The sequence below is a fragment of the Scyliorhinus torazame genome, chromosome 1, assembly GCF_047496885.1.
Source record: "Scyliorhinus torazame isolate Kashiwa2021f chromosome 1, sScyTor2.1, whole genome shotgun sequence".
NCBI classification, from domain to species: Eukaryota; Metazoa; Chordata; class Chondrichthyes; order Carcharhiniformes; family Scyliorhinidae; genus Scyliorhinus; species Scyliorhinus torazame.
This window is the reverse complement of record NC_092707.1, coordinates 391625613-391639221: the sequence shown is the minus strand read 5'-3', so window position 1 is coordinate 391639221 and position 13609 is coordinate 391625613. Positions and strand designations below refer to the sequence as shown.

The 13609-nt window shown below is 50.3% G+C and overlaps 1 protein-coding gene across 1 annotated transcript in view; it reads right to left on the bottom strand.

The window, feature by feature from the left end:
* LOC140422212 (cation channel sperm-associated auxiliary subunit epsilon-like) overlaps window positions 1-13609 on the bottom strand; it is a 289036-nt gene that overhangs the window by 31689 nt on the left and 243738 nt on the right. Inside the window, exon 18 of the mRNA XM_072507255.1 lies at window positions 3237-3290. Coding sequence (XP_072363356.1) covers window positions 3237-3290 — 54 coding nt within the window. The remainder of the gene's footprint in view (window positions 1-3236; window positions 3291-13609) is intronic.

Sequence of the window (13609 nt, the reverse complement as noted above, 5' to 3'; positions counted from 1 at the left end):
AAGGCATCATCAAGGCCAGCAACAGCCCCTGGAGAGCTCAAGTGGTAGTGGTTAAATCTGGGGAGAAACACCGAATGGTCGTGGACTACAGCCAGACCATCAACAGGTACACGCAGTTCAACGCGTACCCCCTCCCACGCATATCTGACATGGTTAACCAGATTGCACAGTACCGGGTCTTCTCAACAATGGACCTGAAATCCACCTACCACCAGCTCCCCATCCGTAAATCGGACCGTCCATGCCCCGCCTTCGAGGCAGACGGCCATCTATATCACTTCCTTATGGTCCCCTTCGGCATCACTAACGGGGTCTCGGTCTTCCAAAGGGAGATGGACCGAATGGACGACCGGTATGGTTTGCGGGCCACGTTTCTGTACCTAGACAATGTCACCATCTGCGGCCATGATCAGCAGGACCACGACGCCAACCTTGCTAAATTTCTCCACACCGCTACTCTCCTAAACCTCACTTACAACAAGGAGAAGTGCGTGTTCAACACGAACCGCTTAGCCATCCTCGGCTATGTGGTCCAGAACGGAGTTCTGGGGCCCAATCCCGACCGCATGCGCTCCTCATAGAGATCCCACTGCCCCAAGGCCCTCAAACGCTGCCTGGGGTTCTTTTCATATTATGCACAGTGGGTCCAAACTGTGCGGACAGGGCCCGCCCACTCATACAGTCCACCCAGTTTCCCCTGACGGCCGAGGCCCAACAGGCCTTCACCCAGATCAGAGCTGATATTGCCAAGGCCACAATGCACGCTGTAGATGAAACGCTGCCCTTCCAAGTCGAAAGCGACGCATCAGATGTCGCCCTTGCCGCCACCCTCAATCAGGCAGGCAGACCCGTGGCATTCTTTTCCCGCACCCTTCCTGCCTCTGAAATTCGGCACTCATCCGTCGAAAAAGAGGCCCAAGCTATCGTTGAAGCAGTGCGCATTGGAGGCATTACCTGGCCGGCAGGAGATTCATTCTCCTCACTGACCAACAGTCGGTAGCCTTTATGTTCAACAACACACAGCGGGGCAAGATCAAAAATGATAAAATCTTGCGGTGGAGAATCGAGCTCTCCACCTATAATTACGAGATTAGGTATCGCCCTGGCAAACTCAGCGAACCCCCAGACGCCCTATCCCGAGGTACATGTGCCAGCGCACAGGTAGACCGACTCCAAACCCTGCACGACAGCCTTTGTCACCCAGGGGTCACACGGTTGTACCACTTCATTAAGGCACAAAATTTGCCCTACTCAGTCGAGGAAGTAAGGACAATCACCAGGGACGACCAGGTCTGTGCGGAGTGCAAGACGCACTTCTACCGGCCGGACCGCGCACGCCTGGTGAAGGCCTCCTGCCCCTTTGAATGCCTCAGCATAGACTTCAAAGGCACCCTCCCCTCCACCGATGGTCACACATATTTCCGCAGTGTGATCGACGAATACTCCCGGTTCCCCTTCGCCATCCCTTTCCCCGACATGATGTCTGCCACCATCATTAAAGCCCTCAATTCGATCTTCACTCTGTTCGGTTTCCCTGCCTACATCCACAGTGACAGGGGATCCTCATTCATGAGTGATGAGCTGCGTCAGTTCCTGCTCAGCAGGGGTATCGCCTCCAGCAGAACGACAAGCTACAACCCCCGGGGAAACGGACAGGTAGAAAGGGAGAATGGGACGGTAGGGAGGGCCGTCCAGCTGGCCCTTTGGTCCAGAAATCTCCAGGCCTCCCACTGGCAAGAGGTCCTCCCTGATGCACTACATTACATTCGCTCGTTACTCTGCACTGCCACTAACAGTACACCGCATAAATGTCTTTTTACCTTCCCCAGGAAGTCCACATCTAGGGTGCCACTCCCGATTTGGCTCACAGCTCCGGGAACCGTGCTTCTCCGTAAAAATGTGCGACTCCACAAGGCAGACCCGTTGGTGGAGAGGGTACACTTGCTCCACACAAACCCCCAGTACTCCTACGTGGAGTTTCCCGACGGCCGCCAGGATACTGTCTCCCTCAGGGACCTAGCACCAGCAGGTTCCACCCCCACACCACCCCCGTCGCCCCCGGCGCCGCTTTCCCCCCCCCCCCCCCAGGACTGTCCATCCTCCCCCTGCTCACGCCCGTCGATGAAGAGGATCTTGGCACGCTCCCGGAGTCACGTTCGACCAGGTCAGCACCAACAACACCGTCACCACTTCGTCGCTCTCAAAGGACCATCAAGGCCCCGGACCGGCTGAACCTCTGACCGGTCCACCGGACGCCTAGAGACATTTGTTTTGCTCTGTAAATATTAAAATCATGATTGTATATAGTTATTCACCACCCCCGCCGGACTCAATTTCAACAGGGGGTGATTGTGGTAAACCACTGTTGTACTTATATTAGAGGATGTACGGTAGAACCTGCACTACAGGTTCGCCTATGGCCCCTACTTGCTGGCTCCGCCCAGGAGGCAGGGTATAAATATGCGTGTCCTCCAGCTCGCAGCCATTTCGCCAGCTGCTGTGGGAGGCCACACATCTGATACCAATAAAGCCTCAGTTTGGATTCAACTTTCGTCTTTAGTCAAATTGATCGTGCCTCATTAGTGTTGTTTTCCTTAAAACAGAGGAGGCTAAAGGGTGACCTAATTGAGGTGTACAAAATTACAAGAGGCCTAGACAGGAAAAACGTGTTTCCCTAGCTGAGAGGTCAATTTCCAGGGAATATAGATTTAAGGTGATTGGTGGAGGGATTAGAGAGGACATGAGGAAAAGCGTTTTCACCCAGAAGGTGGCGGGCATCTGGAATTCGCTGCCTAAGTTGCCGGTTGAGGCTGAAATGCTCAAATCATTTAACATGTACCTGGATCTGAAGTCCTGTAACCTGCAACGTTACCGACCAGGGGCTGGAAAATGGGATTAAATTGATCAGCTAGTTTCTTTTTTTGGCTGGCATAAATATGATGAGCAGAATGGCCTTTCTGCAACTGGTGCTATGGTTCTATGCCCTTTAATTTTCTAAATGTGGGCAAGTATATCATATTGGATGCAATTGATGTAAGCTATCATATTGCATATTCCCATCATTTATGTCTAGAATTCAAAAGGTGCACAAAATTCCACTGTGCCATGACTATTCCAAAGAAAACTATTAGGTGTTAAAATAATTCTTTGGGGAATCTCATATTTTATGTGGTGCAATGGTGATGTGGATGCAAAGTGTCTACTCTAGATCATGACTTTAGCTATAGAAACTATACCTGATTTGCACCCCATAGGTTTCTATGGCAAATCCAGCTGTCAGTTCACAGAAACTGCAGAAACAAAAATATATGATTAACAAATTAGAAATGATATGAAAGCACTGGAAAATACTTTCTTGTGAGCTAATTTGTGAACAAAGTTTCATTTATTGAGTTGACAAGAATTAGTCACTTTATTTTTAGGACTGAGATGTTCAGCTTATGGGCCAAGGGTTAGGCACAAACACTGGCCCTCAAGTAAAACAAATTTAAAAACTGGGAACTTCATAACTTATAGATTTTATAGAATTTAGTGCTGAAGGAGGCCATTCGGCCCATCGAGTCTGCACCGGCTCTTGGAAAGAGCACCCTATCCGAGGTCCACACCTCTACCCTATCCCCATAACCCAGTAGCCCCACCCAACACTAAGGGCAATTTTGGACACTAAGGGCAATTTATCATGGCCAATCCACCTAACCTGCACATCTTTGGACCGTGGGAGGAAACCGGAGCACCCGGAGGAAACCCACACACACACGGGGAGGACGTGCAGACTACGCACAGACAGTGACCCAAGCCGGAATCGAACCTGGGACCCTGGAGCTGTGAAGCAATTGTGCTATCCACAAGGCTACCGTGCTGCCCCACAAGGCTACCGTGCTGCCCCTTCATAACCAAACTTCATAACTTCATAACCAAAAAAACGCTCCATTCCCCCTAACCCCCACACACACATACTGTATCCCCTTTATCCTGAGTCCTAACATTTGTCTGGTTCTTCACCCTTGCCTGGTATATCCAAAAATAATTTAAATGTCTGAACATTAGCAACCCTTAAGAACTCCAGAGCTCATCCACCACAACATAAAATTAAACCCGCTGACTCACCTCTTAATATTGGTGCCTTAAACTTTTGCTTTGACATTAGTATGCTGTAGACACCCAACTATACTTCTTCACCACCAAGAAGGCTTTTGCTACCCTTCCCGACTGCTTGATTCCAAGATGAGTGAAAATTAGTTTCAGCCCATGTCAGCAAAACTGAAGTCAGTTTTTTCAGCTTCATTAACACCCAAGTGTTTCTAACTCCATCAATCTTTCCATTTTCCCCATCAAGCTAAATCTTTTGATGGTCAACTCTGGGTTTCCAGTTAAAGTCTCAGCCAAATTTATTTTATCCTATATCCAGAGTGATGCAAAAACACACTCTGGCCCCTCTGAAACACAAATAGAATTAGTTCTTTGGGTGGAGGACCTGTCAACGCCAAACACATTGGATGCAATTTAGCGGCTGCCTTAGCAGTGGGTGCAAATCACGTAATGGCTATTAAATCTCACGAGAGACCAAAAATGGATTTGTGCTGCGAGATTCCAGATCGCAATCTTACCAGACCTTCCCTGATGATAGGATCAGGGTCACGCTGATAAGAAGAGTGTGAACCTGAATGGCCTCTGGAAATCTAATAGACACATCCAGTGTGGTCAACAAACACTGATTCCCTGTGAAGTTTGCACATTCTCCCCATTTCTGCATGGGTTTCACCCCCACAACCCAAAGATGTGCAGGTTAAGTGGATTGGCCACACTAAATTGCCCTTTAATTGGAAAAAAATAATTGGGCACTCTAAATTTATGTTAAAAAAAATACAAATACTGATTCCCACTTTTTGTTTTTTCAGGGGTCCCATGCAATCAATTAGGACCCTAATAAAAAGGTTCCTCAAATGCTGGAATGGGTATTAACGGTGTTGGTTTGATTACCGCATAAGGTTTCCCTATTACCTGACGTATGTGACTTAGAATCAAGCAATCCCTACAGTGCTGAAGGAGGCCATTTGGCCCATGGAGTCTGCATCGACCATCTGAAAGACCACCCTACCTAGGTCCACTCCCCCACCCTATCCCCGTAGTCCCACCTAACCTATGGACACTATGGGGCAATTTTTACCATGGCTAATCCACCTAACCTGCATATCTTTGGACTGTAGGAGGAAACCAGAGCACCTGGAGGAAACCCACGCAGACTCGGAGAGAATGTACAAACTCCACACAGTCATCCAAGGCTGGAAGTGAACCCGGGCCTCTGGCGCTGTGAGGCAGCAGCGCTAACCACTATGCCACCGTGCCGTCCAAGGCAAAATTCAACTGCACCCTGATGCAGCCCAGGCCATTAAAAATGTTTTTGCATTTTCTCTTGCGTTTTTCTTACTCCTAAATGGCCCTCAACTGAAACTTCATGAGCTAGTTGGGTGTCTACAGCATACTAAAGTCAAAGCAAAACCTCCTTTCTATAGCCCACCATTTGATGCACGTCTGCCCATTTCTCATCTGCTTGAATATGTAAAGGTTTCCATTTTCTCATTAATACATTATTTCTAATGTAATAACACTCTGGCATACACTCAGATTCTATTTCCGTATTTGCTTTCTGATACAACTGCTTTATCTCTGAATCTTTCTGCTGTAATTCTACCAACTTTCTTTAACTAAAGATATCTATTTTATCCACCACCTGCTCGTTCTTTACTAACCATCTGATCAAACATGTTTTCTGACAACTGAACCTCAGCCTCCCTATGGGCATTCCTCAAGTTCTCTTCCTCCTGTCTCAATCTGTGGCTTTATGATCTTATCACCACACAATCAGGAAACACCCCAGGATATGCTTCTTGCAACACCTCAATTGTTTCACTTTCCACTGGCCTTTCCACCACTGTAGGCTGCACTCTCACCTGTGACCCAGCTATATCATTACTGTCAGAAAATGTAGATATTGTAAAACAAATTAAGGGTTAATTTAATGTTACTACTCTAGTCACTAGATGGTGCTATAGAGCAACTGTATAAATATCACATGCCTTCTTGACTTCTGGGATATCGATGGAGAGTGGAAGATAAGAAGACAGAGTAGTTGTGAGATAGTTGAACTAATAGCATAGTTAATAGTGAAGATGTGGAGTGTAATTTTTACTAACTAATTCCTTAGTAATATGTTTGATTCTAATTCAATGTGGTGTAATAAATTAGCTTTGTTTATGAAACACAGCTTGCTGATCTTTGTTACAACCTTCACCACCCTGAAAGAACTAAAATAAAGAACACACAATTACCTAGGATAAACTGTACCCCTAAAAAAGGATACTTTTGTAAGGGCCACGAAGAATCCAGCACGAGTTTTAAGGATACAAAATAATAACATTTATTTACTATAACATATATACATAACAGTAGCAGTAACTTCCCTTGCTACCTTCTCCTTCCTCCTGGTTCCTGAACTGGCCAGCTTATTTATACTAGGAGTTTCTCCGCCCCCTCATTGGGGAAGCTCATACTCCCACAGGATTGTGGGATAGTCATTAATCCCCAGCCAATCGTAAGTAGGCAGTTATAACATCCCTCCCCCCCAAAGTCCAAGGAATCCACCGAAGACCCTGGCGAAGGAAGGCGTCGGACTCGTTTGGCCGCAGGCCGGACGCCATTTGCACGCGGCGCTGGATCAGGCAGCGTGTAACGAGACGGAGACCGGCGCTTCCGTGATGAACTGCGCGGTTGTACATCCACGGCCCGTGGACCCGAGGATTCCCCCTCTGATGCATCCTATGTCTCCATCTCGGAGTCAGAGTCTGCTGCCTCCGTCATGTCAGCGTCTCTATCTCCATTCGGCCCCGTAACGACCTGCGCAGGCTTCGAGTGAGGCACCAGTGGAAGATTTTGAGGACTACCTTCCCTTGTCTCTGGTCTTTGCGGCTGCTGAAATGAGCTCCGGGGGCGGTGAATCTTTTGAGGGGATGATCTTCTTGACCGGAGGTGGTCTACATGTTTTTGCTGGAGACGACCCTGGGCTTGCACTTGGTAAGATATAGGGCCCGTTTGGCGCAAGATTACACCAGGAACCCATTGGGCACCACCAGCAAAATTCCGCACGAATACTGGGTCACCGGGCGCAAACTGCCGAATTGGACGGTGCCGAGACAATCCCTGTCCCTTCCGTTCTTATGTGCGGCGTACTTTTGCGCCAATGTCCGGGAAAACCATACTAAGGCGGGTGCGAAGTCTCCGGCCCATTAGGAGTTCTGCGGGAGCTACCCCAGTCACTGCATGGGGGGTGGTCCTGTACGTAAACAAAAAGCGAGCCAGTCTCGTGTCCATTGATCCGGAAGACTGCTTCTTTAGGCCTCTTTTGAATGTCTGCACTGCACGCTCTGCCAACCCATTTGAAGCCGGGTGGTAAGGGGCAATGCGGATATGGCGGATGCCGTTCATCTTTGTAAACCTAGCAAACTCCTCACTCGTGAATGGAGTGCCATTATCCGTGACCAGCACCTCGGGGAGGCCATGCGTACTAAACAATAAACGCATCTTTTCAATTGTTGCGCCGGACGTTGTCCCCTGCATCTTATGCACCTCCAGCCATTTGGACTGGGCGTCAATTAGTAGAAGGAACATGGATCCTTGAAAAGGGCCTGCGAAATCTGCATGCAAGCGTGCCCAAGGCCGCCCTGGCCATTCCCAGTGATGTAGGGGCGCGGCCGGCGGAAGCTTCTGATGCTCCTGGCAAATGGAGCAGTTTTGGGCCACCTTCTCAATGTCGGTGTCGAGGCCTGGCCACCAGACATAACTCCGGGCCAACATTTTCATCTTGGTCACGCCTGGATGCCCATTGTGCAAGTCTGATAATATCAGCTCCTGGCCTTTTTCCGGGACAATCACACGCGTCCCCCACAAGAGGATGCCGTCTTCCACGCTGAACTCTGACAGCTTGGAGGAAAATGCCCGCAACTCGCCTGGGAGCTGTCTATGCTGCCCACCATACAGGACTATGTGCCGAACCTTTGACAAGACTGGCTCCGTCTGGGTCCACTCACGGATCTGTGATGCCATGACAGGCAAGGTGTCCATAAAATTTAGGGTTGCAACCACCTCACCGGTCGTGGGGGTCGACATGGGGCAGGTCGATAAAGGCAATCGGCTCAGTGCGTCGGCATTTGCTATCTGCGTTCCTGGTTTGTGCTCCAGAGAATACTCGTATGCAGCAAGCAACAAAGCCCAGCGCTGGATCCGTGCAGAAGCAATGGGCGGTATTGGCTTATCCTCTCTGAAAAGTCCCAGCAGGGGCTTATGATCAGTCACGATGGTGAAATGGCGGCCGTACACATACTGGTGGAAGCGTTTTACCGCGAAAACCACTGCCAGGCCCTCCTTCTCGATCTGCGCGTACTTTTTCTCCGCTGCAGTCAATGTGCGGGAGGCGAAAGCTATCGGTCGCTCGACCCCATTCTCCATCTTGTGGGACAGGACGGCCCCAATACCATACGGGGATGCATCACATGTGACGAGCAAAGGCTTTCCCGGATCATAGTGGGTTAGTAACCCAGACGACGACAATTGTTGCTTTACCCGCCGGAAAGCGGTTTCTTGCGGCTGACCCCAAACCCAGGTGTGATTTTTCTTTAGCAGCAGGTGCAAAGGGGCCAGCATAGTTGCCAGATTGGGGAGGAACTTCCCGTAATAGTTTACGAGACCGAGAAAAGAACGAAGATGCGAAGTGTCAGTCGGGGAGGGGGCATGTTGAATTGCACGCACCTTCTCTGCGACGGGGTGCAGACCCTCGCGGTCCACCCGATAACCTAGGTAGACTACTTCTTTTGCCTGAAATACGCACTCTGTGCGACGTAAACGGACTCCAGCCTCCAAAAGGCGTCTAAGGACAGCCTCCAGATTTTCCAAATGCTCTTGCTCCGACGTCCCTGTAATCAACACGTCATCTAGGTAGACAGCCACATGTGGTAAACCTCTCAAAATGCCCTCCATAACACGTTGAAAAATTGCGCAGGCAGAGGATACTCCAAAAGGCAACTGTGTATATTCATACAGGCCCCGGTGTGTATTAATTGTTACATATGGTCGGGAGGCAGGGTCCAGCTCCAACTGCAGGTAGGCGTGACTCATATCTAATTTTGTGAATGAGAGTCCACCTGCAAGTTTCGCGTAGAGATCCTCTATGCGAGGCATTGGATATCGGTCGAATCGGGAAACTGTATTCACTGTAAGTTTATAGTCGCCACATAAGCGAACTGTGGCATCTGGCTTCATTACAGGTACAATTGGTGCTGCCCAGTCAGCAAAACGGACGGGCCTGATAATCCCCAAACTCTCCAAACGAGTGAGCTCCCCTTCTACCTTCTCGAGCAAGGCGTAAGGCACTGGGCGCGCCCGGAAATAGTGCGGCGTGGCTCCTGGTTCAACTTGGATACGGGCTACGGCCCCTTTTATTTTCCCCAAACCAGGCTGGAATACGTCTGGGTATCGTCCTAGCACCTCAGTCAACCCTTCAGAAACTGTTTGGAGGATGTGCTGCCATTGCAACCGCAAATGGCGCAACCAGTCCCGACCCAACAGGCTGGGCCCATGGCCACGCACCACGATAAGTGGGAAACGCCCCTCCTGGCGTCCATAGACAACAGGGGTCATTGTAGTTCCTGCAATGTCCAGTGGTTCCCCCGTGTAGGTGGCCAACCTGGCCTGTGAGTCAGTTAATGTAAGGGTCTGTATACCCTGCTTGATGCAGTCGAATGTCCTCTGGCCGATCACGGAGACCGCTGCGCCAGTATCCAACTCCATCTCAAGCGGGTGGCCATTGACCCGTACTGTCACCTTAATGGGGGCCATACAGGGAGCTGCCACACAATGCAGCTGCAGGCAGTCGTCCTCCGTCTCCACGTGCTCAGGAGTAGTCGCCGCAGGTTCATCCACATGAAAGGTACGGCCTCTGGGCTGGTCCCAGTTACAGCCCCTGGGCTGGTCCCAGTTTCGGTCGGAACGACGGCGCCTCTGGCGTCCCCAGGACCGCCGTCCGCGACGGGGTCGGCGCCTACAAGTCTGACACGGACATGGCTCCTCATCCATTGGCTCTGGAGAAGGCTCCCTTCGGGGAGGAATGTCCGATGGCCACTGGCGTCGGTCCGGACATTGCCTCGCCCAAGGTACCGCAGGAGTGCGGGGGGACGTTTTTGGGCGGAAAGGGTTGCGCCCCAAGGCATGCACTTCCATTCCCTGTAGCTCCTGTACTCCTCGCTCAGCGCTCTCTCGCGACAAGACTATTTGAATGGCCTGTTGAAAAGTCAATGTTGGCTCCGCTAACAACTTTCTCTGGGTTGCTGCATTGTTAATACCGCAAACCAAACGGTCGCGTAACATTTCTGACAAGGTCTCACCATAGTCACAGTATTCCGCAATTCCGGGTAGCCTGGATAAAAAATCGGCAAGGGATTCTCCAGGGGTCCTCTCAGCGGTATTAAGCCGGTAATGCTGGACTATCGTGGACGGGGTTGGGTTAAAGTGTTGCCCCACTATATTCACAAGTTCATCAAACGTTTTGGTGTCCGGCGCAGCTGGGTACGTAAGGCTCCTAATCACCCCAAACGTATGCGGGCCGCAGGCGGTGAGCAATATGACCACCTGGCGCTCGTTTTCAGTGATATTGTTTGCCCGGAAATAGTAATGCATCCGTTGTGTGTACTGGTTCCAGCTTTCCAGCGCAGCATCAAAAACATCCAAACGTCCGTACAGAGGCATGGTATAATAGAAAACAACTTCCAACCTGTATCCAACAAAAATCCAAGGAGGTGGCTTCAGCAGTGTAGACAGATATTCACTTTTACCTTCGTCGCCAGTTTTGTAAGGGCCACGAAGAATCCAGCACGAGTTTTAAGGATACAAAATAATAACATTTATTTACTATAACATATATACATAACAGTAGCAGTAACTTCCCTTGCTACCTTCTCCTTCCTGCTGGTTCCTGAACTGGCCAGCTTACTTATACTAGGAGTTTCTCCGCCCCCTCATTGCGGAAGCTCATACTCCCACAGGATTGTGGGATAGTCATTAGTCCCCAGCCAATCGTAAGTAGGCAGGTTATAACAGATACGTTTTCTATTACTCCTACCACCACTTCACCACTTTTCACCAGACTCTCTAAACATAATGGCACACCACTCCTCTCATCACTAATCCCACATATTACCACCTTTTCTGGCAATACTCCTTCCAAACTACATATCTCCTTATCTCTCACCATTAAATACTGACTTGCTCCTGTATCCCTTAAGATTTCAATCTCCTTACCTACTCCACCTTGTACACACGAGTAATCCACACCCCCACAAATAAAATCCTTAAAAAGTTATGACACCTACTTAACCACCAATCTCTGAACAGGCTGTAGTCTCTGTTTCACCTCTTCCATGGGAACAATGGTATTTCTGCCCACTTTTTTTTAATAAATGTTTTTTATTGGGTTTTTGAACAAAGTATATTTACAGTTATGTACACAGAATAAAATATATATATATAGAGAAGAGAAAAAAAATGGTAGGATATTGTGCAGTAGCTCAACAACAGCAACTCTGTACAGTTAGAAATATTATTTTTAACAAATAAGTAGGCACCTGTTTGTGACGGCGGGGGTGGGGGTGGGGGGAAAGAAACTGGGGAGGTACATATATATACATTTGGGTGCCGGAGAAACAATTGCAGTAGTTATGTCTAATACAGAGAGGGCAATACGACAATGGATCTGGGGGGTGATTCTCCGATATTGAGGCCAAGTGTTTGCGCCGTCGTGAACGCCGTCGCGTTTCACGACGGCGCAAACAGGGCCCGGACACGACCTATTCTGGCCCCCACAGGGCCAATCTGCGCGGCGCCCCGGCGATTCTCCCACCCGGCGTGGGGGGTGGGGGGGGTGGGGGGGGAGGAATAGCGCCCCTGGTGTTGGTGTTGTTACTTGCTTCTCCCGGGCCGTTTTCGCTGCCGTTATCGTCGCACGTTCACCTCCTCTTTGGTCCCGTCTTTCGCCCGTATTTTCCTTGCTCTCCGTTATTGTATTTGCCAAGTTTGTTGTCGTTTCCCGCAATCTCCTTCCAGCTATCATTCCCTCTCCTCCCCCCCGCCCCTCTCTTGTTCCCTCTCTCCTCCCTCTTCCCCCCCCCCCCCCCACTTCTGCCCCACCTTCCCCCCTCCTGTGGTTCGCCTTTCTTTTCTCTTAGGTTTAGCTGTCCCCCCCAGGGTCTATCCCTCCCTCTCACGCCTTGGCTACATTCCCCTGATTCTTGGCTACCTGGCTATTCTTCTGCTTGTTCGTTGGCCACAAACAGATCTCGGAACAATTGGGTGAATGGCTCCCACGTTCTGTGGAAGCCGTCGTCTGACCCTCGGATGGCCAATTTGATTTTCTCCATTTGGAGAGATTCTGAGAGGTCGGACAGCCAGTCTGCAGCTTTGGGTGGTGCTGCTGTCCGCCAGCCGAACAGGATTCTACGGCGGGCGATCAGGGAGGCAAAGGCAAGGGCGTCCGCCCTCCTCCCCAGGAATAGATCTGGCTGGTCTGAAACCCCGAAGACCGCCACTTTTGGGCTGATGCACTATCAATTACGACGAGACGAGAGTAGAATGTAATCGAGGCTGTATTACAGAGATGTGTGGCCTCCTACAGCAACTGAAGGAATTCAGTGTACAAAGCTCTGAAACATATCGTTTTACCATGTTTAAATCTTGCTATGTGCGTTTTCTTTCTATTTTGTTACGAGGGGGGTGGGTTTTTTGTTTGTAAGGGTGACAAATTGTGTTGAAAAACTTCAATAAATATATATATATTTTTTTTAAATTTTTTAATGAGTCCAGCGGGGGTGGTGGAGAGCTATATACAGACAAGTTGCTTTTAAAAATTACAGAGAATATTACAAATTTAGGCGGTCCGGTGCCTTGATCTGTTGTAGAGAGCGCCGCAGTGCTGGTGGTGACTCAAGCATCGGCTTGGTCTTCGGTGACTCCGGGAGCGTGACAAAATCCTCTTCATCCCCTGGTGGGAGCAAGGGGCGGACGGATTGTCCTGGAGCGGGGGCTGTGGTGGGGTGCGCCGGGGGAGGGGAGGGTGGCGCCGGGGCAGGGGGGGCTGTGTGTGGGGACCCAGCTGGTGCCAGGTCCCTGAGGGTGACTGTGTCTTGGCGGCCACTGGTGTACTGCGGGTTGGCGTGGAGTAGCTGTACCCTCTCAACCAATGGGTCCGCCTTGTGGAGTTGCACGTGTCTACGGAGCGTTGGGAGCGAAACCCCGGAGGTGGACTTCCTGGGGAAGGCAAAGAGACGTTCATGGGGGGTTTCGTTAGTCGCGGTGCACAGGAGCGACCGAATGGAGTGAAGTGCGTCGGGGAGGACCTCCTGCCAGCAGGAGACTGGGAGATTTCTGGACCGGAGGGCCAGCTGGATGGCCCTCCAGACCGTCCCATTTTCCCACTCCACCTGCCCGTTTCCCCTGGGGTTGTAGCTGGTCGTCCTGCTCGAGGCAATGCCCCTGTTGAGCAGGAACTGGCGGAGCTCATCGCTCATAA